This window comes from Dasypus novemcinctus, chromosome 8 (genome assembly GCF_030445035.2).
Source record: "Dasypus novemcinctus isolate mDasNov1 chromosome 8, mDasNov1.1.hap2, whole genome shotgun sequence".
Taxonomy (NCBI): domain Eukaryota; kingdom Metazoa; phylum Chordata; class Mammalia; order Cingulata; family Dasypodidae; genus Dasypus; species Dasypus novemcinctus.
Genome location: NC_080680.1, coordinates 84,320,693 through 84,347,272, shown reverse-complemented (window position 1 = coordinate 84,347,272; position 26,580 = coordinate 84,320,693). Strand labels below are relative to the sequence as shown.

General features: G+C 38.7%; 1 protein-coding gene across 2 annotated transcripts in view; it reads left to right on the top strand.

The window, feature by feature from the left end:
• The window catches only part of GTF3C4 (general transcription factor IIIC subunit 4), a 31,337-nt gene extending 5,408 nt beyond the window's left edge, over positions 1 to 25,929 (top strand). The window contains exons 2-6 of one of the 2 annotated variants that reach the window (XR_011649433.1): positions 1,274 to 3,100; positions 6,140 to 6,177; positions 6,455 to 6,585; positions 10,176 to 10,264; positions 20,485 to 25,929. Coding sequence is in view for 1 of the 2 variants with exons in the window: in XM_058302138.1 (XP_058158121.1) it covers positions 1,274 to 3,100; positions 6,455 to 6,585; positions 10,176 to 10,264; positions 20,485 to 20,549 (2,112 nt within the window). In the remaining variant the exon portion in view is untranslated. The remainder of the gene's footprint in view (positions 1 to 1,273; positions 3,101 to 6,139; positions 6,178 to 6,454; positions 6,586 to 10,175; positions 10,265 to 20,484) is intronic. The other variant, XM_058302138.1, reaches the window with a different exon arrangement.
• Positions 25,930 to 26,580: the final 651 nt, after the last annotated feature.

Here is a 26,580-nt window from a genome sequence, read left to right as displayed (position 1 = left end):
TCCTGCTTCTGACATAAAAAACATTTTTTGGTGGACATCTGCTCTATTTTGGCTTTAGCCTCCTGGCTTTTTTTTTTTTTAAGATTGATTTATTTATCCCCCCCTCCCCCCGCCCCCGGTTTGGCACTCGCTGTCTGCTCTCTGCGTCCATTCACTGTGTGCTCTTCTGTCTGTTTGTCTTCTCTTTAGGTGGCACCAGGAACTGATCTGGGGACCTTCTGGAGTGGGAAAGAGGTGCTTAATCCCTTGAACCACCTCAGCTGGTCTGCTGTGTTTCTTATTGTCTCTCCTCTGTGTCTTTTTTTGTTGCATCATCTTGCTGTGCCAGCTTTCCTTGCAGGCCAGCTTGCCTTCACCAGGAAGCCCAGGGAAGCAAACCCTGGACCTCCTATATGTAGACTGGAGCCCAATCGCTTCAGTCACATCTGCTTCTCATCCTGGCTATTTTCTTATGGCTCTGGACTATTTTGTTTTGGTCATTTCTATCTCCCTCCATCTTTATATGTCCTTTTAAAATCTTTTAAAGAGCTTCGGCCCTAAACAAACAGCACAGGTGATACATGTTATAAACTTAGAGAAGGGAGAGATGAATGAAAACTAGAGTGATCTCAGAAGGCCTCATTGAGAGTTAGACTTAGTAGGATTAGTAGGATGTATATGATTTAGATAGGAGGAAAGAGAGGGCATTCTAGGTAAGCAAACCAGGGAAAGCAGAGGTAGAGATGTTCAGGGAATGGCAAATAGGGTAGTCTGATTAGAGCAGAAGTTTTTCTATAGTAGTGTGCAAATGAAAAGAAACAATAGACAAAGCAGTTGGAGTTGGCTCTCAGCATAGTTTGTAAGTGAAATTTCAGATAGGAAACTTAAAACTGGCATTCATAGCACGAAAATACTGTAAAGATCCAAATACTTAATTGTGTCAAGGATGTTATATAGATATATACTTCCATGAATTTTTAACACCTTTATGGTTCTATGACTGGCTCAGCTAAGTTCTCTGTTGACGTCTAAGAATTAAGTACATCTCTACTGCTATGTCAGTTTGAAGACTGTGGGAACCAGGCTATATATAATGACAAAATTTATTCTGATCCTTAAAAAAAAAAAAAAAGTAGTTCATTTAGTCATTAGATTCTTTAGACAGGTCTTTTAGTTGAGCCAAAATCATGGTTCTGTATTAATGTGAATTGGTTAATGTGCTGTAAGTAACATAAATATATTCACCATAGACTGAAATATTTCTCTGATAATTTTTTATATCTCTTATTTTCAGGTTGGCTCAAAAAAAGAAGTTGCTGAGTGTAAGGAGAAATTTGCCACCTCTAAAGACCCCACAGTCAGTCAAACTTTCATGTTGGATAGGGTGTTCAATCCTGAAGGGAAGGCTTTGCCACCAATGAGAGGATTCAAATACGCTAGTTGGTCCCCCATGGGTTGTGATGCTAATGGCAGGTGCCTCTTGGCAGCATTGACCATGGACAATCGCCTGACCATCCAGGCTAACTTCAACAGACTCCAGTGGGTACAGTTGATTGATCTGACTGAGATTTATGGAGAACGTCTTTATGAGACCAGTTATAGACTCTCTAAAAATGAGGCCCCAGAAGGAAATCTTGGGGACTTTGCTGAGTTTCAGAGGAGACACAGCATGCAAACACCGGTCAGAATGGAGTGGTCGGGCATCTGTACCACACAGCAGGTCAAGCATAACAATGAATGCCACGATGTTGGCAGTGTGCTCCTTGCAGTCCTCTTTGAAAATGGTAATATTGCTGTATGGCAGTTTCAGCTACCCTTTGTAGGAAAGGAATCCATCTCTTCGTGTAACACAATTGAATCGGGAATCAACTCTCCTAGTGTTTTGTTTTGGTGGGAATATGAGCACAGTAATCGGAAAATGAGTGGCCTTATAGTGGGGAGTGCTTTTGGACCTGTAAAAATTCTTCCAGTCAATCTCAAAGCAATTAAAGGCTACTTCACCTTAAGGCAGCCTGTTGTCTTATGGAAAGAAATGGACCAATTGCCAGTGCATAGCATTAAATGTGTGCCACTTTATCATCCTTACCAAAAGTGTAGTTGTAGCTTAGTGGTTGCTGCAAGAGGATCCTATGTGTTTTGGTGTCTTCTTCTGATCTCCAAAGCAGGTCTGAATGTTCACAATTCCCATGTCACAGGCCTTCACTCACTGCCAATTGTCTCCATGACTGCAGACAAACAGAATGGAACAGTATATACTTGTTCCAGTGATGGGAAGGTGAGGCAGTTAATTCCCATTTTCACAGATGTTGCATTAAAGTTTGAACACCAGTTGATTAAACTTTCAGATGTTTTTGGCTCAGTAAGGACTCACGGTATAGCAGTGAGCCCCTGTGGTGCATATCTGGCTGTCATTACAACTGAAGGTATGGTCAATGGCCTCCATCCTGTTAACAAAAACTACCAGGTCCAGTTTGTTACTCTCAAATCCTTTGAAGAGGCAGCTGCTCAACTCCTGGAATCTTCAGTTCAAAATCTCTTTAAGCAGGTAGACTTAATAGACCTAATACGCTGGAAAATTTTAAAAGATAAACACATCCCTCAGTTTTTACAGGAAGCTTTGGAAAAAAAGTTTGAAAGCAGTGGGGCCACCTATTTTTGGCGTTTTAAACTTTTCCTCTTGAGGATTTTATATCAGTCAATGCAGAAAACCCCTTCAGAAGCCTTATGGAAACCCAGCCATGAGGACTCAAAAATCTTACTAGTTGACTCACCTGGAATGGGCAATGATGAGGATGAACAGCAAGAAGAAGGCACTTCTTCCAAAAAGTTGAATAAGCAAAGCCTTCAGGAAAGGAGCAAAGAAGGTGATGCAGACGAACCAACTGATGATCTACTCACCCAGTCTGGAGATGCTGGAGGCCGTGAGCCAATGGAAGAAAAACTCCTTGAAATCCAAGGGAAAATTGAAGCTGTGGAGATGCACTTGACTAGGGAACACATGAAGCGAGTCTTAGGAGAAGTTTACCTGCACACCTGGATCACAGAAAACACTAGCATCCCTACCAGAGGACTCTGTAATTTTTTAATGTCTGATGAAGAATATGATGACAGAACAGCACGGGTAGGTGTTTATTAACAAAAACACTGAAACTGAAAAGTCTGCTTTCTTCATGAAAAAGAAATGACTGAAATTAAATTCTTAAAGCTCAACTTTCACTTTTGACCTTTTTAAGGTAATTGATTGGCATGAGGTGCAGGTTGAATAAGTAGGAAATGTGGATTAATGCAGAGGACACGTTCATATCACACATTTCAGTTCTTCCTTCCACTGTGGCCTTGATTGATACGTAAGGTTTTGCAAGATGAAATTTCCAGGCTGTGGGTAAGCTTGAGGAGGTTGCATTTAGCAAGGTAGTATGTGTTGGTCAGTCATAGCAATATATGTCTGGTACCCTGGACTCTTTTCCCTTCCTGTTCTCAAAAATTTATTTTGGGGGGCTTTGTTTTCCATTTGAAAGAACTTGAATATGTCTTCTGATTTAATCAGGAAGGGCATGTAAAGCAAATAGATTATTACTCATATCTTGCTTATACACAAACTGGGTATAATCTTTATTTCAGTATTAGAACAATCATACAGTGTTATCCAAAATGTATTCCCCCAAACTCAAGTTCTCAGTGGAACGCCATTAAGATTCCAAGGTTCCCAGTGGAAATTAACCATTCTAGGGGTTCTGAGCTTTTCTCCAGAAAAGAAATAATTTAATTTGGTTTAGCTCAGTCTTATCCAGACTTATTGGCCATGGAACTTTGCTTCAGCTAACAGGTATTAAAATCCTGAAGAACTTGTGTTCCAAGGACTTAGTATACTATATACTAAAATACTCAAAAACACAAAGCCTGCTCCTTTTATTCCAAAGAATTAACACATATTCTCATTGCCTAAGACCTTTTTTTGTTTGTTTGTTTAAGATTTATTTTATTTACTTATTTCTCCCCACCACCTCATTGTTTGCATTTACTGTGTCTATTGGTTGTGTGCTGGTCTTTTTTTTAGAGGGCACTAGGACCCGAACCTGGGGCTCCCATATGAGAGGGAGGTGCCTAATTGCTTGAGCTATCTCTGCTCCCAGCTTTGTTGTGTCTCTCATTATGTTTTCCTCTATGTGTCTCTTGTGTCATCTTGTTGCGTCAGCTATCCGTGCCAGCCTGTCGTGTCAGCTTACTGTGTTGTTTGTCTTCTTTAGGAGGCACAGGGAATAGAACCCGGACCTCCCATGTGGTAGGTGGGAGCTCAGTCACTTGATCCACATCTGTTTCCCCTAAAGTCTTCTTTGAAATATTAATTGAAGACCATAAACTTAAATATTTTTATCCTGAATGTTAAATATTTTATCCCTAATGCCCAAGTTATTTGTTGCATTTTCTTGTTGGAAAGTGTGTGTGTGTGCTCCTAAAATTATTCTCGTATGATCTGTTCACAGTCATCTTAGGAGTAATTAAGTAACGGACTTTTCAATCTTTAAACATTATTTCATTGGGGTCTAAATTGTGACATATTCTGGTTATTACTCTTTTACAGGACCTAAGACGGATATGTAAGTAGTTAAGGAGATATTAGCAAAAATATTTTGGATAATATGTACTGGAAAATGGTTGGTAATGGTTTAGTATAAATGATCAAAATGTGAGCTTTGGGAAGCTAAATTTTGCATGACTGTCATTCCAATAGGGTCAGTTGAAGAAGGGGAGATTGTACCCTTGCACATCTATGACATCAGAGTTTTGATTGAAGACAATGCATTTCAAGCTTTTTGGGGGGCGGTACCGGGAGGCAAATGCTCAACCACTGAGCTACACCCACTCTACTCATGCTTTTAAAAGTCCAACTCTGCATAAAATGAAGGCTTTTTTTGACCTAGGAGGCTGATGTAGTAATTATAAATTATTTCTGAGATCCTCAGCTTGGTATGTTGGTATAGTTGGACCAGCATTTCTCAACCCTTTTATTGCCCTCCTGAAACAACTTTATCAGATATTTTCTTCCTAGTTGCCTCAGCCCATGAAATTTTAATACCACAGGTATAATACACTGTGTGTCTGTTTATATACTGAATGTATATTTGTACTTTATAAATAAAAAGAGTAAGTTTTCTTTTGCCCTCTGTCCACTCCACTAGAACCGATTTTTGTCCCCTTGGGGGCCTTATCACCCCCATTGAGAGTGCATGAGTTAAACTAATAAAGCTGGGTTTTCATGATTAAGAAGGATATCAAGAGCAAAGGTTTAATGTAAAATTTTTTTGATCTATATATCTTTAAAAAAGACAATTTAATAAATTTAAAAAAAGAGCAAAGAGAAGCAATCTTTCCTGATGTAAAATTTGGGTGCATCTATATTTGAGGACTTCTAGGCAGTTTCTGTCACCCTACCATTATCAGGATATATATCCTGTCTAGAAAAGAGAAGTAGAAATGGTGGTCTGCTATAAGAGACCCAAAAATAAGCTTAGGATTCTTAAGCCTAAATAATGAGAAGGCCAAAAGTTAATTTGTAAATTACGTACAGGTTGGTTCACCAATTTCTGAAATATTAAGATATTTTCTGAAACTTAAGTGAATTCTAATAAATTGTCGACTTAGAGGATTCTTCCACAAGAGGTTAAAAAAATGGATTCATTAGTTTCCAGGATATTGTCTGCTATTAAAAGAAGATGGTTTTTAAGTGTTGGTGTATCCTATAATGAAGTTCATCACTATTTTTCAGACTTTTTTTTTTTTTAAAGTAGTGTAATCCTAATAAATAAGGTAAAACAAAGCTGAAGTAGGGACAAGGACTAAAGCACTGCCTTGTCAACCACTTTCTCACTACCACCTCTCCACTTGCATGATGGGTCCTGAAATACCTCTGCAGTAGGAATCAGTGGAACTACTAGTCTAGATAAGTCATGTGTCCTTGGGCACATCTGATAGAAGGCAAAATTAAGATTTCTTTTAAAATCCTGATTATCTTTTTACTTTGTAAGCCTTCTTTAAGGAATAGACATTTGTACAATTCTACAATGATAGTAATATTTCATAATATTTTACATATAGAGGTTATGTTTTTCTTAAAGTCAAAACATTGTAAATAATAGCTAAATACTTTGTCTTCTAACAGAACTCTGAAGTCCTTGTTTCAGAAGCAACTAAAATGAGGCAAGTAATAAGATTTTGGTTTTCAGAACAGTTTTTCCTTTAGTGGTTATGGTTTGTATTGTTGTCACAGGGTCATTGAATGAATTTATTTTATTCAGCCAATTTGTCACATATCAAAGGTCTAGCTTTTTACTTTTAGATCAGCCTACATGGAAATGCAAATCCCCTGTCTCTTCTATATTACTGTTTTTTCTTTTTTCCTTTGTATTAGAGGTTTTTTTTCTTCAGGAAATCCTGCACTCTCCACTAAACATTGCTGACTGCTTTGTGTGACTAGGTGCTGATTGGACATATCTCAAAGAAGATGAACAAACAAACTTTCCCTGAGCACTGTAGTCTTTGTAAAGAGATCTTGCCATTCACAGATCGCAAACAGGCAGTCTGCTCCAATGGTCACATATGGCTCCGGTAAGCCATTTTAAGTCATTACCTAGTTTTGTCCATTTTTAAGTTTTGTATAGTACAAACCACTGTAAAGTATTTATCCATCCAAAATAAATGTTGCTTGTACCTTTATGAAAGAGAAAAGCTGCTTTTATAAAAACTGGCATGGACTTTTATCATCAATATAACTAAAGCAGGATGCCCTTTTAAGGCAGTTTTACTGTTTGATATAAAGGGGTTTCCTTATTTATTCAGGAGGTAATACTGTTTTCCTTTGAAATAGATTACATTTTTAAAAATTATTACATAAATAATGTGTTAAAGCTAATGGAATATAAAAGTACATAGAAAGTTAAGTCCACCTCCTCCCTCTGTCTCACTCTTAGTGGTAACCTTGGTGTGTCTTCATTTTACTTGACCTGTGAACTGTGTTTAACACTATCACTCCCTCCTCCTCAAAGCACTTTCATAATCTGGCTTCCAGGACCCAGTACTCTCCTGGTTTTCTTCCTACCCCTGACTCTTTAGTTTTCAGTCCTCTTTGCTAGTCTATCTCATCTCAATGTCAGTCCTTGGACTTTTTCTCCCGTCAACACTTTCTCTTGGTTGTCACATATTCATCTGTACATTGGTGATCTGAAAATAAAACTTTAGCCTGGACCTCTCCCCCTAAATCAGGTTTACAGATCTCACTGCCTACTTAATATCTCTATCTGGATGTTTAACAGGCATTTCAAATTTGAGTCCAACTTTTTCCCACCATCTCTATAGCCCTAGACCATGACACCATCCTTTCTTGCTAGATTATTGTGGTTATCTTCCAACTGTCTTCCTGTCTCCATCCTTGCCACCTTCAGTCTGTTCTCAACATAGCTATGATTGTGATCCTTTTAAAACTTCATCAGTTCATGTTACCCCTGTGCCTAAAACCTTCCAAGTAGCTCTCCATTTCTGATGAGTAAAATTTAAAATCCTTTCAGTAACTTACAGGCCTTTACAGCTGGTCCTTTTCTTCCTCTATGACCTCATCTATGTTTCTTTGCCTTGCTTGCTTCCCTCCATGCTTACTGGCCTGATTGTTCTTCAGGTACATGAGGCACCACTCCTCCTTCAGGATGTCTGCCTTGGCTGGTCTCTCTGCCTGGAATGCTCTTCCTACACATGCCCACGTGACTTCCTCAAATGTCACTTTATCAGTTAGGCGCTCCCTGGCCAAGCTTCCTAAAATGTAACCCCCTGCTGACCTCTCCCTGCCCTCCCAATGTCCTTTTTTTTTTTTTTTTTTTTTTAATTTTTAAAATTTATTTCTCTCCCCCGCCCTCCCGTCTGCTCTCTGTGTCCATTCACTGTGTGTTCTTCTGTGTTCATTTGGATTCTTGTCAGTGGCACTGGGAATCTGTGTCTCTTTTCATTGCGTCATCTTGCTGCATCAGCTCTCTGTGTGTGTGTGTCAACCACTTCTGGGCAGGATGCACTTTTTCACACAGGGCGACTCTCCTTATGGGGCACACTCCTTGTGCGTGGGGCTCCCCCATGCGGGGGATGCTCCTGCGTAGCATGGCACTCCTTGCGTGTATCAGCACTGTGCATGGGCCAGCTCACCACATGGGTCAAGAGGCCCTGGATTTGAACCATGGACCTCCCATGTGGTAGGTGGACAGTTTATCTGTTGATCCAAATCCACTTCCCCTCCCAATGTTCTTTATCTCTCTTCCTTGCTTTCTTCCTAGCTGTGTTTCCTACATTTTGTTTTACCCTTTCCTCTAGAATGTAAAATTCCATGAGGACAGGGAATTTTGAATTTTGTTGTTTTGTTCAGAACTCTTCCTAAAACAATTCCTGGTACATGTATTGTACACTCAGTAAAATCTTTTTTGAAGGACTAAATGGTTTTTTAATTTTTATTTATGCTTAATAGAAATGAGATTGTACTGTACATATCATCTTTAACAGCTTGCCATTACCAATTCTTTTATCAAAATGTTGTGGACAAGACAGAAATAAAATAACAAAAAAAAGGAAAAAACAGTAAAAAAAAAAAAAAAGAAAAAGGAAAAAAATGTTGTGGACATTTTTCTTCCACATCAGTACATAGATTCTATTCTGTTTAGTTTTACTTTGTATGTATGGATGTTTCGTTATTTGCTCCCTTATTGATTGATATTTGTCTCCCCCCCACTCCCAATTTTTATTGCATTCCTATACATTTTCTAACTTGATCTTTCTTTTCTTGGGAGTGGGAGAAGGGTTATCAATTTTGGGTTTGTAATAGTAACAGCTAACATCATTTGTCACACACTATCATATGCCAGGCACAGTTCTAAGTAATTCACAGGTATCGAGTTCTTGCATCCTTATTGCAGCAACCACATGTGGTGAACTCTTATGATTATTTCCATTTTTACAGATGAGGAAACTAGGATGTGGGGAAATTAGATAACTTGCCCAAAGTTATACGGGAAGTTAGCAGAGCTGAGAACCTGGCGTTCTGGCTCCAGCGTTCACATTTGTAACCACTACACATTAATGCCTCTCATATGGGTTCTTTCATAAAAATTATTTTTATTTCTGCTGTTTAGAATTAGTGCCAAAATACTTGAGTATAATTTCTCTGTGTGAGAATGAGCGCTTGCTATCTCTCTTTATGTATACCCAAGTCTTATTTAAGGTAAACCTATTTGGAATCCCTTCCCCCAGCTTCCCTTCCTCTTTTAATTTTTCTACTCCTCATTTTCTCAACTTAAAACATTTATCTTTTGGAAAACCTTACCTGCATAATCCAAATGCATCTTTTGCCATCTCATTGCATTCCATCTACCCTCATTGGCCTTGTCCTGGTAGGTGTTCAGTGAATAGACATTGGATAGAATTGAATCTGTGAACATTTGTTAATGTCCTAACCTTTCTCCATCATTTTTGTCTTCCATATTCTTCAGGTTTTCCCCACTATACTGTCAGATTCTTAAAGATAGTGTTTATATCTATTCTTAAAAGTCACTAACAAGAATAATTTCCTGGGAGTGAATATGATTCAAGCAGTTGAGCACCCGCCTCCCACACAGGAGGACCCAGGTTTAGTTCCTGGTCCCTCCTGAGAAGACAAAAACAAACAACAAGCAAAACAAATGATAAAACCAACTTAAGGGAACTGATGTAGCTCTGTCATTGAACTCCGGCTTCCCACATACGAGGTCCCAGGTTTAATCCCCAGACCCCCAGTACCTAAAAAAAAAAAGAAGAATTTCGTATTTTAAAATAATACATGATTAGTTTTTTTTTTTTTAACATACCAAGATTTCAAAGCTGTGGACAGGCTAAATTCATTCCCAGTGCTGCACAGACTAAAAAGAAGCTGCAGATGAGAACCTTTGTATCTGTTTGCCCAGTAATATGACACAGCCACTTTACTAAGTGGGGGTGGTATAGGTTTGGCCAGCTGGATATATTTTTGCCGGGAGTTTGTGAAGTAGTTTTGAAGTAATTTTGCCTTTTTTGTGCTTTTATCTAATTAACCATCTGTGGTAAAGTTACCCTCCAACACCATGCTGTTTTCCTGGTGTTGGTAGAATCTGAGCAAGCTCTCTTATGTGATGATACAATCTGTCTACTTTCAGGTGCTTTTTAACTTACCAGTCTTGCCAGAGTTTGATATACAGAAGGTGTTTGCTCCATGACAGCATTGCCCGACATCCAGCACCAGAAGGTAAATGATTTCCCAGCTTTGAGACTGAGATTGAGCATGGTGGCAGAGCGTCAGCTTCTCAGAATAATGACTTGGGTCTGACTCCACAATGCTAAGTATTATGCACTCAGATGGTTAGCAGGCTTGTTCTGCTCTTTACAGTATTATCTTGAAGCCACAATACTAATTTTAAAATGTTAATTGGAAATTGTAATGTAAAAGTCCGTATCACGTTTTAGTATGTGGGTTAAAAGTGGGTCTGCAGTTTGCTGGTTTTTTTTTTTAAGATTTTTTTAAAAATTTATCTCCCCTTCCCCTCCCCCACCCCAGTTGTCTGCGCTCTCTGTCCATTTGCTGTGTGTTCTTATGTCTGCTTGTATTCTTGTCAGCGGCACCAGGAATCTGTGTCTCTTTGTTGTTGTTGTTGCATTATCTTGCTGCGTTAGCTGTCCTGTGTGAGGTGCCATTCCTGCGCAGGCTGGACTTTCTTTCATGCTGGGCGGCTCTCCTTACAGGGTGCACTCCTTGCGCATGGGGCTCCCCTACGTGGGGGACACCCCTGCGTGGCAGGGCACTCCTTGCGCGCATCAGCACTGCACATGGGCCAGCTCCACACGGGTCAAGGAGGCCCTAGGTTTGAACTGCGGCTCTGCCATGTGGTAGGCGGATGCTCTATCCATTGAGGCCAAGTCCGCATCCCACGGTTTGTGTTGTATCACTGCATACAAATTAGTCATTCAAACAAAGTCAGCGCTTGTTTTAGATGGTGTATATAGATTATATTTGAATGAAAACTTTGCAAATGATACTTATACAAAGAGAACATTGCTGAACCAGTAATAGGATATGTGCTTTGGAATCATTCTCTAGTAGCCATGGTGATTTTTTCCTGGTTCATCTATATTCTCTTTTCTGATAGCCCTGGTGATAAAACACATTTTCGAGGTAAGTAGTTAGAATAAGATTGTAAACGTGCAAGGAATGAAGTGATTTGAATAACCACATGAATGTCAAACTTATGGCCTTAGGTTGATTGTCATTACATTCTGAACAGATAAGCTAACTAGACATAAGCATATACAATCACATACATGTTTTAGGGAAACGTGTGGTCTTGATTAGCTAAAACATAAAGCATTCTGCATAGAACTACATCATTCTTGATTTTTTTCTTTTTTCTCTAAACTGGCTGAAGCTTTCTGATTCTAAGGAGTTGGATGTGTCAGTATCTTGGGTTTTTCTTAACTTTTTCTTTTGGAATACTGCAATTACATACATAAGTAGAGAGAAAAGTATAATAAATTATATCCCCATTAGAGAAAAGTATAATAAATTATATCCCCATTAATCAACTTCAAAAATTATAAACTAATGTTTTGTTTTTTTTTAATCTGTTCTCCATCTGCTTTCCTCTTTCTGTTGGATTATTCTGAAGCAAATTATTGGAGACTTTTTAACACACACTGTAATTGAGAATTGATTTACAAAATAGAGGGAACTGTATCTCTCGAGAGAAAGGGTGGCTCCCAGGGCATTAGGGCAGTTGAGCAAATCAGGCCCTGAACACTGTTGCAAGTATCTCTGGACGTGGCTCCTCAGGAAATGGAGATTGGCTGTCGCTGTGGGCCCCAAGGGGAGGGGAAAATGGATGTTGAATGGATGGAACCAAGGTAAATGTGGGGGTAAGAGAGGAGTTTCGTGAGAGTACACAAGGATGGATATAAAACATGTAATATTACACCATAAACATGTAGGGGATGACAGACTAATAATGTAGACCATAATGTAAAACATAGGATAACTAAAAATTCAGAAAACTGTATATCCTAAAGTATGGACCACAATGTAAGCACAGATGTCACCTTGTTTGAAAGCTATTGTCTCAGAGTCTGTACATCAGTTTAAGTAAATATAATATGAATAAGTTATAAGAATATCGCTGTGGAAGGGAAAAGGTTTTATGGTGGATGTGTGGGAGTACTGTATATTGTATATATGAATTACTGTGATCTAGGGCTCTTGTGAAGAGAAGCTCAATAATTAGGAAAAAAGAAAAAGATAGGATGTAGAATTTTTCCAAATTAATATGTATTCTATATCTAACCTTTAAACCCATGGCTATATTCCATTTTACTAGTAAGGGATCCTGACATTATATTGGGCTTCACTTTTCAGGAAGTTTTGGATCATAGAGTGGTTCAACAATGGCAGCAGAGGAATACTGGTATAGGATGTTATTGACAGGTGATATATGGTTGACAGGGAGTTATACAGGGCATATGTCCAGGGTGCATGGTAATGTTTGGATATACTCATAGTGGAAACAATTAAAAACAACAGCTGGGGGGGTACTGGGTTCCTGGCCGGGGGTGCTCTGTCGTGGTCCCTAGGGGAGCAGCGGCAGTCCCCCAGGTGCAACAGTGGGGATCAGGAAGGAATGAGGGTCCAACAGTGAGCCCCTGATACTAATGACTATGCTTGTGAGCCTATATGCCTGAAATAAGAACAAGGCCTAGAGCAGCACTGTGCCTAGGAGTTTCCTCCTGACAGCCTTCATGTTACTCAAATGTGGCCAGTCTCTAAGCCAAACTCAGCATGTAAATGCAATGCCTTCCCCCCAGCGTGGGACATGACACCCGGGGATGAGCCTCCCTGGCACCGAGGGATCACTACCAGGTACCAACTGATGATGCAACTAGAAAATGACCTTGAATTAAAGGTTCAACGCGGACCAGCAGAATATCCCTGTCTACATATAATAACAGGAGTTAAAAATGCTGTTTGACCTAAATTAAGGGGGAAATGGAAAGGACAAATGAGTTTATATGGCTATGAGTCTCTAAAAAAAGAGTCTGGAAGATGTCAGAAGGATTGCCCTTATGCACACCTGAGCAGAGTCTCAGAGACAGATAAAGTAGATACAACCCCAGGTATTGGTTCTTTTGAGGGCTAAAGAGACCCACAGGTTCTATGGTCATGGCAGATGGGGTTCACTGCCATGTCAGTTGGCCCTTCTTTGGAGCTGGTGTTTCTGCGTGATGGAGCTGGACACAGATGGGATCTCTTCACAAGCCTTTCATGCTACTTTACTGGAATTGTAGTTGGTGCTGGGGTTTAAGATATATCTAGGGGATTTGAATCTCTGGACTGACAATATGATAGCCATGCCCTGAACCTCAACAGACTTCAACTCCTACACTCTGATTTATTGGACTTACCCCACTCAGCTAACATGGAGTTGAAGAATGTCAACCACCACACCATGGAGCTTAGAGTGCCTACAACTGAAAGCAGGAGGATTGCATCCAGTATCCATGTGGATTCTAAGCCTCCTCTTGACATAGATGTGCAATGGACACGACCAATCCAATGTCCACAGAGAAAATGTGGCACTGATGTGGGAAAAGTGGCCATGGTGGCTGATTGATGCGGGGAATGGGAGGAAGAGATGAGATGTGGAGGCGTTTTCAAGACTTGGAGTTGTCCTGGTTGGTGCTTCAGGGACAATTATCGGACATTGTAGATCCTCCCAGGGCCCACTGGATGGAACGTGGGAGAGAATGGGCTATGATGTGGGCCATTGACCATGAGGTGCAGCGATGCCCAGAGATATACTTACCAAATGCAATGGATATGTCATGATGATGGGAGAGAGTGTTGCTGGGGGGGGAGTGGTGGGGTGGGGGTGGTGGGGTTGAATGGGACCTCATATTTTTTGATTGTAATATTTTTACAAAATGAATAAAAAAATTAAAAGAGAATTGATTTACTATTTAGGTAGGAAATTTCAAAAAGATTTCAATTTTAAAACAAAAAAATTCCTGCCTGTTGACTTTGAGTTGAGCGACATATAGCTTTTGGGAAGACTGAAGATCTGCTGGATCTAGAAAATAGTATTAGAGTGGTCCTCAGACTTCAACATTTTACACACCAGTTAAGTTTTAAAAGTCTTTACGCACAACCAGCAAGATGGCAACAGAGTAAGGAACTCCTGGAGTCAGCTCGTGCTACAGAGCAGTTAGTAATCACCCAGAGCTATCTAAAGCATCTGTTTGGGAGCTCTGGGATCCAGAAGAGCATCCTGCAACATCCTTGAAAGAATGGAAGGAGGAGACTGCCATCTGCAGGGAAGATTTGTGAATACAGCACTCCACACCCTGGAGGCTGGTCCCCATCCTCCACTGGTGGCACAAGGCACCTCTGGAGCTGTTCCACAGTTGGAGTTGGAAGGTCCACTTCCCAAAAGTGGGGGAGGAAGAATTGGTTGGGCATCGACTTCACCTACTGATAGTAGATTCGGTGGACTAACATATAATCCTAAAGTTTGAACCTGTCTGAGTGGAAAGAGGCTGGTAGCCACCATTTTTACTCCACCCTCAGCATGAGGGAAAACCAGGCTGACTGAAAATCACAGTGACAGTAGAGACTGATTTCTTTGATCCAGATTGGACTGCAGCCCTAGCCTAGACTTCAGCCCCACCTCTAGTAGGGAGGAAGCTGGCAGGCCCTGCACCAGCCTCTCCAGGTAACTACAGGTACATTTGGCTGGCTCAGACCGAATAGTCAGAAATCTTCCGGGACAACTGTGGTCATTTTGTACCTGCATGGCATAGATTGCTGTCTATACCTGCAGCTCCATCCCCCGCCCCAGGCAGGGGAAAAAAGGGTGTGAAGCCTTATCAGTCTCTCTGGACAACAACAGTCTAGGCCTGCACATCTTGGATTATTACACACAATTGTGGCTCTGTCCCTACCCCTGGCAAAGGGGAAGGCTGGGAGAAGCTTCATATGTCCTTGGAGCAATGAGGGCAGCTTGAGCCTCCACAGCTTACAGCACCAGCTACATCTTTGGCTCCTCCTGCACAACAAGCAAGGGAGAAGAAAGGACAAGAAAGCTCTAAAGAGAGAAACTGCACTCAGAATAAATACTTTAGTAAGCCAGATGCCAAGATATCAACAAAAAAATTAAAATCTTCACAAGAAACAGGAAGATATGTCTCAGTTAAAAGAACAGTAGAAGCCTCCGGATGACATAAAGGAGTTGAGACAACTAACCATAGATGTTCAAACAAATCTCCTTAATTCAATGATATGGCTAAAGAAATTAAGGATATTAAGAAGACATTGGATGAGCACAAAGAAGAATTTGAAAGTATACATAGAAAAACGGCAGATCTTATGGGCATAAAAGGCATAATAAATGAAATTTAAAGAACATTGGAATCGTATAATAGCAGATTTGAGGAGGCAGAAGAAAGGATTGGTGAGCTTGAAGAAATGGCCTCAGAAAGCGAACATACAAAAGAACAGATGAAGAAATGAATAGAAAAAATTGAACAAGGTCTCAGGGAACTAAATAATAGCAAGAGACTTGCAAACATACATGTCATGGGTGTCCCAGAAGGAGAAGAGAAGGGAAAAGGGCCAGAGGGAATACTTGAAGAAATAATGGTGGAGAATTTCTCAACCCTACTGAAGGACATAGATATCTGTGTTCAAGAAGGACAACATAATCCCATCTGAATAAATCTGAATAGACCAACTCCAAGACACATACTAATCAGAGTGCCAAATGCCAAAGACAGAGAATTCTGAGAGCAGCAAGAGAAAAGCAATGCATAACATATAAGGGATACCCAATAAGTTTAAGTGCCAATTTCTCATCAGAAACCATAGAGGCAAGAAGACAGTGGTCTGATATATATAAGATAATACGAGACAAAAACTTCCAGCCAAGAATTTTGTATCTAGCAAGATGGTCTTTCAAAAATGAGGGCGAGTTTAGAACATTCACAGATAAACAGAAACTGAGAGCATTTATAACCAAGAGACCAACTTTGTAGGAAAACTAAAGGGTATGCTGCAACCTGAAAAGAAAAGACAGGAGAGAGAGGCCTGAAAGAGAGTCTAGAAATGAAGATTATATCAATAAAAGTAACTAAAAATGTCAAAAGAGTAGTGAAAATAAATTAGGACAGATAAAACCTAAATATTCAGGGATAAACCTAACCAATGATGTAAAGCACTTGTATTAAAAAACTATAACTTATTGTTAAAAAATAAAGACCTAAATAATTGGAAGAACATTCCATGCTCAGATTGGAAGACTAAATATTAAGGTGTCAATTCTGTGCAAATTGAGATGCAGAATCAATGCAATCCTAAAAAAATTCCACCAGCATTTTTTAAATAAATGAAAATCATGACTATCAAAATTTTTTGGAAGGATAAGGGGTCCTCAATAGCCAGAGACATCTTAAAAAGGAAAAGCGAAGTTGGAGGATTCTTACTTCTGGACTTTAAATCATACTACCTAGCAACAGTGGTAAAAACAGCATGGTGCTGGCATAAAGACAGACACATAGACCAATGGAACTGAACTGATAGTTCAGAAACAGACCGTCACATCTGTGGTCAAGTGATTATTGGCAAGCCTGTCAAACCCATCCAGCTGAGCCAGAACAGTCCAACAAATGGTACTGAAAGAACTGAATATCCATAGCCAAAAGAAGAAAAGAGGACCCCTACTTCACACCTTATACAAAAATTTTAACTCAAATGGATCAAAAACTTAAAAATCAAGAACCATAAAGCTTCTAAAAGAAGCTTCAAGACCTGGTGGCAGGTGGTGGATTCTTAAAGGAGTTGAGAGGAGGACTGAGATGGACTACTGATGTTTAATGTATGTAGAAGTTTTAATTAGCTTTACTGTGTAAGTGTGGAAATGTATGGAGTTGATGTTATCACATTATAGTGAATAACTGGTTTATAAATGGGAATGTGGCTGAAAATGGTAGTCTAGGGATATAAATGCCAGTTGACAGAAAGCTAGAGAATAATCTAGGACTGAATCACACAGTAGACCCAGAGGTGGATGAGAATTGTGGTTGATGGCACAGATGCAGGGGTGTCCTTGGTGAGCTAGAGCAGATGTACATCACTATTGCAGGGTGGCGGGAATGTGGAGAACATGGGAAAAATATAACTGGAGTGACCTATGGACTGTAGTTAACAGTAATAATGTAATATTCATGCATCTGTGCCAAAGATTGTGCTGTGTTGCTAATAGGGGAGTTTGGAAAAAGTGTGCCAGATGTACGCTATGGACCTGGTAATAATCTGATATTATTTTATAATCTGTAACAGATAATCCACCACTGTGTGGTGTGTTGCTAGAGGGATGTTGTTTGGGAATTCTGCACTTGTGTGTGATTGCTTTGTAACCTTCAACTTCTCCAGTAAAAAAATATTTAAAAAATAATAATAGAGTGGGTTTGGGGAAAAATACTTTGGTTAGTAGTAATATTTTGCAGATGCTCTTTAATCATTAAAAATGTTTCACAACAATGCAAGGTATTAGTGGTAGGGTGAGGTATGAGAGCCCTGTATGATGTTAGGTATGTTTGTTTTGTAAGTTCACAACTATTACTGTACACTTACTGTTTATGTATGTTTATGTATGAGTGATATACTTCAATAAATTTTAAAAAAAGAGAAAAAAAAAGTCTTTCCCAGTGTTGTCACCTTTTATTTCTGTAAGTGATAGCATTTAGAAAAAATGTAATACTACTGTAACTTTATAAAAGGACATATATTAACACTAACAATGTATAAAGGATACAATTTTAGAATAAAGCATAGTCTGTTCTTTAAGTTGAGTAAATTAGGCTTTAGAATTGCCCATTCATTACCTTTATTATCCTAAAGAGGGATGAAAATTTTATCACAAACTTAGCTCTTGGTACCATAGACTTAAGCTAGCTGCTTCTTTTAGAATGGTAGACTGAAACCCAAATAAGTTAAGTGCTGGGGAGCAGATGTGGTTCAAGTGGTTGAACATAAACACCTGCTTCCCACATGGGAGGTCCCAGGTTCAGTTCCCAGTGCCTCCTAAAGAAACGAAAACAGACAACAAGCAAACAAACGCAAAAACCAATTTGGGAGGTCATCAGAGGGGTTGTGCATCAGCAGGAACTCAGAGACAGCCCAAGTAGATACAGCCCCAGGTAGTGGTACTCCCAAGGGCTATAGAGACACCCAGGTCCTATGGTCATGGCAGATAGCTCTGGAGTTCAGTGCCTTGCCAGTGGGTCCTCCTTTGGAATTTGTGCTCCTAGTGTGATGGAGTTGGACTCAGATGTGACTTCTCTACACATGCCTCTTCTGTCACTTTTAATAAAACTGGGGTTGGTGTATGCCCAGGAGATTTGAGTCTCTGGACTGTCCATGTGCCAGCTGGGCCCTGAGCCTCAGCAGAGTTGCAACACCTCCTCTCCAGTTCGTTGGACTTATCCAGATCCACTAACAAGGAGGTGAGGATGGTCAGCCACCACACCAAGGAACGGAGAGAGTCTACAGCTGCAAGCAGGAGACTCCCATCCCTCGGCCATGTGGGATCTCAGCTCCCTCTCAGTTTAGAGGTGGAGTGGGCATCACTGTCCCAGGATCCTTAGGATGGAGGAATAAAATATGGATTAAAGGGGACTTACTATGTTTTTTTATAAGACTAAACTGAACTTGTGCTTCTGAAAGGTAGAGATGACCTGAGCCAGCATCTGGGTCATGACCTGAGACTGATGGGCCCAGAATTAATGGAAGTTGGCCAGAGACTCCTTTTGGGGCATATTCATGATATTTCTTCAAGACAGGTTTCTTGAGCATGAAGGCTTTCATTTTTCTAAAGATAACCTGTGCTCTAAATGCTTGGTGGATTGAAAAAAACCAAACTAAATGTATGGTGGGTTCAGGGCAACTAAGAGCTACTCATAGTCCATACTTGCTACACCATCGACAGCTGTGGGCTTTGCTGTGAAGGTGATGGGGCTCTAAATCCCCCGTCAGGTCATGGCTGTGCTGACTCTGGGTCTACATTCCATCGGGGAGATTTGGAGCGTCCAGGTCCACAAGGTAGAATGCTGCATTCCGTGATATTCTGTAAGAAAATTAGCCTCATAGTGGCTCTGGGAACAGTGGGAGCTGTAGGAATGTTAGTTCCCCCCTTCTTGCATCTGTGTGTCATGAACTGAGGCACTGAGGTAAGCTAAGTAAGTCTTGATAAATAATAGATACTGATTGTGTAAAAGGATAGGCTTTGGGTGTGGAAAATCAGAGCATCTCACTTTCAAATAAAATTCATTGATTATCCTTGCAACACCAGGTGTCTTAGAGAATTTAAAAGATAAAAGTTCCTAATAATAACCTAAGAAATTATATTCAAGGTATTACCTATAGAGAAATCACTTTTAGCATGTTTTAATATTTACTACCAGTTTTTCTCTAAATGTATAATAAACATTAATGCCTCTATATACATTATTCTAAAAATCCCTTGTCTGCGAACACATCTTGATACTATATCTTTGAACCTTTTTCCAAATGTAAAATTTATTCTATATTTTAGATATTTGGGGGCATTTCTATGCCCCTCTCAGTATAATCCATTATAAGTGAATATAAATGTAAAAATTTAATATGAGTTCAGAGAATTAAAATGTTCCCTGTCATATTCTTTGAAATTTAAAAAAAAAGTGGACTTACTGGTATTCTTCTATAGAATTATTGTGACTCTAGCAATGGAAGAAATTATATCATTGATGTGGAGACAGTGGCCATGGGAGTTGCTAAAGGCAGGAAGAAGGAAAAAAAGGTGTGATATGGGGGCATTTTTGGGACTGTCCTCAATGATATTGCAGGGACAGATGCAGGACATTATATATCCTGTCATAACCCACTGAATGGACCGGGAGAGAGTGTAAACTACAACATAAACTCTAATCCGTGCTGTATAGCAGTGTCCCAAAATGTATTCATCAAATACAATGAATGTACCACACTAATGAAAGAAGTTGTCAATGTGGGAGGAGTGGGAAGTGTGGGGGATGGGGTATATGGGAACCTCTTATATTTTTTAATGTAACATTTTGTGTGATCTATGTATCTTTAAAAAATAATAACATAAAAAAAGTACAGAACAACAACAAACAATTCAGGGAAGCCGATGTGGCTCAGTGGTTGAGTGCTTACTTCCCACATGTGAGGTTCCAGGTTCAATCCCCCACCCTGGTACCTAAAAAAAAAAAAAAAAAAGAGTTAAATGCTCTGTCCAGGGACACATAGCTAGTTAGTTGCAGAGCTGGGACCAAAATACTGGTCTTTTCACACTGCAGTCCAATACTCATCCCATTTCATTGCACTGCCTTTTCTGAAGCTAACTCTTAATACCACTTGTCTTCCTTTTGCAGATCCTGACTGGATTAAGAGGTTACTGCAGAGCCCCTGCCCTTTCTGTGATTCTCCTGTCTTCTAAATGTCAGTGGTAGGAAGATGGAAAGAGCATGTACTCTGCTATAGAAAACATTGTGTAGTCTGAAGAGAAAGGATCATCTGGAATAAGCCTGGGCTTCATAAGTGGAGAGGCACTCTTCATAAAATTGTAAATAGGACCCTGGAAACTTGTTTCTGAAGTGCATTCTCTATCTCGAGGGACTATAGGATATCTTTAAAAATGACCGAATGCAGAGATTTTAAGTCATTTTGAGATGAACATTAACCCTCCCCCCCTCCCCCACTTACCCAATGAGGTACTTTTATTTTTCAAGTGTCTTGAATGAAGCAGTTTGAACAAAATGAACATCGTATCATTTCTGGGAACAGAATGGTCTCGTATAGAGAATTTGGGTAAGGGCCTTGCTGGGCTGGGTTAGGTTTTAATCCTTGCAATAACCTTGTGGCTCCAGAGAACTTAAATTGCCTGGTATGTGGCAGTCAGTGTACCAACAGATATTAAAACTATCTAAAACAATGTGTGAGTCTGATATTTTGTTCTCAGTAAATAGTCACAGGTCTGTCCTATCGATTCTTGTTTTTTATCCATATTGAAAACATTTTCCTAAATCTCAGTGTTTTTAAGAAGTTGAAGCCAAGACTAAACTTGGTTTTAATGTGTCAAATGATCAACTGACTATTATAAGGTAAGAATTTTAGGTGATTTATTTCTGATTATCTCCCAAGTCATCAGATTTCCTGACCCAACTCCTTAGTATGTATTAAGGAAGTCATGTATTTCCATTCACTCATGTCATATCTCTGCTTAAAAACGGTATTTTTTTTTTTTTAATATAGACATTTCTAGACATGTTTCAATATCCATTGTAGGAGGGTATACAGATTCTAAGGACTTCTGGAGAGAAATGGACAGAAGTAAACCCCTGAGCTCTGATGCTTTGAGTTTTTGCAGCTCAGTTAACAGAGCCTGGAAATTTCTTCCCTCTGTAGAGGTCCTTGATATTGGTAATATAGGTGTTTTCTGTGGGCTATTAAGATGTCAGAAGTTAATTGCTCTAAATCAAAATCTACAATAGACATTCTAGAGTTAGTGTTCTTGGATTTTTTAAGTTCCCTAGGATTTGGTGCTAATCAACAGCGCTATAATGCATGCATCTTGAAGTGATGCATATTTCTGGAAAGTTGGATGAGAATTATAAAATGTGAAATAGTTAATTCATATTTTATACTATTCATCCATCTTGCCTTATATAAAATTGTTTCCTGCTTTTATATTGTGTCCTTAGTGAAAGATATTTTGTCCTCACTTTAGAAATAACACCTTCATAGTTAAGTAATAGTGTTAGAGGTCTCACAGCAAACTTGCATTCTTCCCACTTCCATTGTACTGCAAATACAGGACTTGCAGAGGCCCATCTAAACAATCTGCTTTGAAATGTGTTTTGTTTTCTATTTAAATTTTTGTTTTGGTTCCTGTGTTTAATTATATATTTTCTGTATTCTTCTGTTTGTCTTTTCTTATTCTGGTGATAATTATGAGATTAATATTTATCCAGATTTTAGGGTCTATTATTTTAAATTGATTTTTAAAGAGAGCCAAGCAACGTTAAAATCCTGAAAAATACAACACAGAAGGTTATATAGTTGAAATTGTTTGTGCCAGTAGTGGTTCACTTTTGCAGTAAGTGTGGAAGTAAAAATTGACATCATGTCAAGGAATTACGATAGCTTTAATAATCACGGCATGCTTAGTTTTTTTGTTTCTATTTAGAGTTAGCAGGTGATTTGTTCTTATTGGGGAATTTTGTGGTACTGACATTTAAAACTTAAGTTTTTAATTTAAAGCTGTTGTGCAATTTTGGCAAAGTTTACCTATTGGGAATTAACTAAAAAAGACCTTTTGAATTATTTTATCTCTATAGGAATAAACATATTTTACTACTTTTTCTAAGAAAGGTGTGCTAGAACCTTTATTCTCCTCACAGGAACTTGGCCCAATGGCATTCTTAACACTCTATAAACTCCAGTCAGTACCTGTTTCAGCCCAGATTTCTACATACCCAGTTGAGAGGCTTTCCCCTCTTTCCTTCCCTCCTCTCCCTTTCAGTCCATGGAGTGACAGCATCACAGTATGCTTCTGAATTTCTCTTAAGGGCCAATGTACTAGATGATGGAGTACTGATTCTCCAAGGGAGACTGAAACCTTGGAAACCTTCAAAAGTATGTGACACCAGGAAGTTTTAGACTAATAATGTCTAAACTATCACACCCTCTAACCCTCATAAAATTTACCAGGTTTATTCAGTGGATTTCAAGTTTATTTCAGCTGTAACTGTAATAACTGTTTAAGCAATGGAAGAAAGAGTAGGAGTGATGTTGCTGCACTGCACTTAAATTGCAGGAGCAAATATTCCATAAAATCAGACTTTTAAGCAATAACACATTTTGGGAGTCTTTATATCCACATGTGCATCACATTTTCTCTGCCTGGCATTAATTTGTTCCCTATTCTAGATAAGAATTTGATAGCTTTGTTATGCTTGATATTAATTCTGAAATCCACATGTGGCTACCACCCAGCAATTTCTACCTGTATTGTATCTGCCAAAACTACCAATTTTAAATGTCAAAAGTTATTAGAAGCACTGATAAAGCTTGAGGTCAAGTGTGACATTTTTCTGTTCCCCCTTTTAAGAAGTTTTTGAGAATATTAATGTTATAGCAAGTTTAAGAGGTTAATTAGGTTAAAAACAATGTTTTAAAGGATAGTGATTAAATATTAACATATATCAGTATAATAGCATCAAATAAAACAAAACCTGAAATTGATGCTTGTTAAGAGGAATCACTGTTTTATGGAGCACCTGCTCCCATTGCAGCAGTTAAGTTGCCTAAGAGTTTGGTGAAATGCTGCAATTCAAAACCCTTAACTATAATTTCCTTGTTAGAGTGTTCAGTAATAACTGGTTGGTTGAACTTCAGACTACGGGAATGCTAGAGTCTAGCTCCTTGCCACCATTAATCCCCGTTCCCTAAGCCAATATATTCTTGCAAGCAAAATTGGGGTTAAGGCTAAATGGAATGTGTCACATTCAAAGTCAGTGGGCCTAAATTATTTTTAAGGGAAAAATGTGTTCTGCCTCTTTTCTTTTTAGAGATTGGGCAACACAAACTAAGTAGCCAGGAATATAAATGACTCTCTTTACAATTAGCCCATCAGGTACTGTTTTAAGTCTTTCTATGACTTCCCTGATTCATTTTAAGTACGTCTATGCTTGTACACTGGTGTATTGTTGGAGTTTTGCAGTTTAGTGAGACTAGGGATGGTCTCAAGAATCGAGCCTTTCTTCTCAAGGTTGTTGGATTGAAAAAAACCTGTAAAGGATCTCACTAGTGAATTGTTTTCATTTTGGTTATTAGCGAAAGTATCAACTGACAGCCTCAAGCAGAGTTGTTAGACTATGGCTCAAGGCTCTCCTAGTTTTTAAACTTTGAACTGATCTTCTAAGAGGTTTTTGAAGTTAAGATCTGGTTCGTGTTGGCTGACATTTTATCTGTCGTTCATCCTAAATCTAGAGTATGTGAAATTTGACTGTCCTTAAACTGAAATAAGCCATCACTATCTGATGAAGGAGTAGAGTTTTTCAGAAGTTTGTGAACTCATTTCCATGGTACAGATATAAATCAATATCAGGACTTGTAAGGTATTCTGTTTCTGGCAGATAGGATGCTGCCTCGTATCTGTAATAGTTTGTTTTAACAGTACTGTCTCTGAAAATTTGCTGTGGAAATCAATAGCAATTTAATAGGAGAATAACTGTAAAGGTGTCCTTTTAAAGAGGTTAGTCCTTTTGGTATATGAATGTTTCTCCCTAAACCCTTTATCTGATTAGTGTTTCAGCTTTCCTTATCTTGGCATATTCAAGGGGAGAGACCCACTGTAAAATATGGGGTCCTAGTCTGAGTTTATTATATGGTTTACCAATGTATCTTAAGAACTTGGTGAGTTTATTTATTCATCCCAGGCATGAGGAGAATTGAAAAAAGTGAAAGATGATATTCTCATACTGAAATAATAAAATTGTAGTCTATTTAGTTAAAATACTGTAGAATTGAATCTCTGAACTCTAAATCTTAGGTTTATTTTTAAAGTAAAAAGTTGCTTACCATTCCATCATGATATCTGGTTACTTCAAAGAAAAAAATCCTGAAATGGTTACATTGGATACTGTGGTGACTTTGAGGCATTTCATACTTTACCAGTTTTACATTTGGCTATCAGACTGGTAGAATTTAGGGAATATTTTTGTGTTTTTTGTGTTCTGGGATTTTTTTGGTACTAATGCAAAATTAAATGCAAAATATCCTAAGAATATGTCTTTTATAAGGCTTTTTCATGATCTGTACTTTAATGTGTGAAAGGAAAGTGACTATTAAACTTGTTTGTACAGAAATAAGACTATATAGAAAAGTCTCTGTTGTATGCATAATATATATTTTATGTTTACACAATGCCTATGCTAATCTTTGTGCTCAGCTTTGATTTACGTATGTTTGTTTAAATGTGTCATTTTAAAAAATAAATGGAACAGGTGTCCAAAAACTTAAGGTTATGGAAAATAGATGTTTTTAAATTCTGTTTGATTAGCGGCTGTGCTTTAGAATTGGCTGTTTTTCTCCATTGTATATATGTACATTGTGTTCATTATTAGATTGTAAGCTCCTCAAGGGCAGGGACTTGTCTGTTTGAGCTTTGTAGTTCCTACAGCATCTAATATAAAGTGCCTTGCACAGAGTAGGTAATCATGATGTGTAGAATGAGTGAATAACTTCTTACCACCTTTAGGATGAAGCATGGTTCACTTTTTCCAGTGTCTTCAACACTGCAGAGCCACTAATGACTGGAAGAGGGCTGAATTCTTTCTTGGATTTGTACTGGTTGAACCAGACCATGCCACATCCTTAACACTATTTTGCCTTTTTCAGAAGATAGCACACCAGTATCCTGAGCTTTTAACTAATATTAAGGCAGAGATTTCTGGGAAGACTTTGTAGTGAGAAAGATTATAGAGAAAATAAATGGAAATTTTAGAGGGCTGCTTGTTTTGTTGGTTTGTCAGTATACAGGCCTGTGGGGCAATCCTATTTTAGTCATTAATGGAGAAAAAAGTAACATGTTAGTTGGCCTTTTCCCATCTTGGATTCCCCTCAATTGCTGGTATGAGTCTAGTACTTAAAGTCTAATGAAGTTGTTGTGAATATCTAATGCTGTATATAATAGCCCCTTTGTAAATGTGAAATGAAATAATCTTGAATATGTTGTGTTTTGTATGCAGAGCCACTAGTATTGTTATCTTGGCCACTTTTTTATTCAAAATAAATAAAGAACAGAATTATTTCTATATCGTTTGTGTATTTTATGCAGTTTATATGTTGTAACAAAGCTAAGAAACCTCTAGGCCTGAGCACCACCAGCAAGGTTAAGTAATGCCCAGGCATAGAGAGAGGAGAAGGTAAGAGCTGTGTATTTAGAGAAATGGACACTTAAAAACGACCTCAGAATCAACTCATTTCTTTGTTTATTCCAGTAAGGAATGAGAAATGTAATGGGAAATAATGAGTAGAGCTGCACTACTGTGCTAATCCACTTATTCTCAACAATGCCAATTAAGTATCTGATAAGGAAAATGACACTGGAGAATATGTCCCATTAACAAGCATTGTGTACTGTTTTTGAAGACTGGAGAATAATATATTGGTGTTTTGTGCAGATAATCAGTGTAGGCAATATGGATACCAGTGATTCGCAAATGTCAATGTGCATTAGAATCACCTGGAAGGCTTAATAAACTGGTTTTTGGGGCTTTACCCAGACTTCCTGATTCATTAGGTCTGGGGTGGAGTCTGAGAATTTGTATTTCTAATGGGTTCCTAGATGGTGCTTATACTGCTGAACCAGGGTCAGCATTCTTAAAACTGTCTACAAATGAACTCTGCTTGCTTTAGCTTCCATGGCACCTGCCTGTATGGATTATTGATCCTGCTTCAATGAC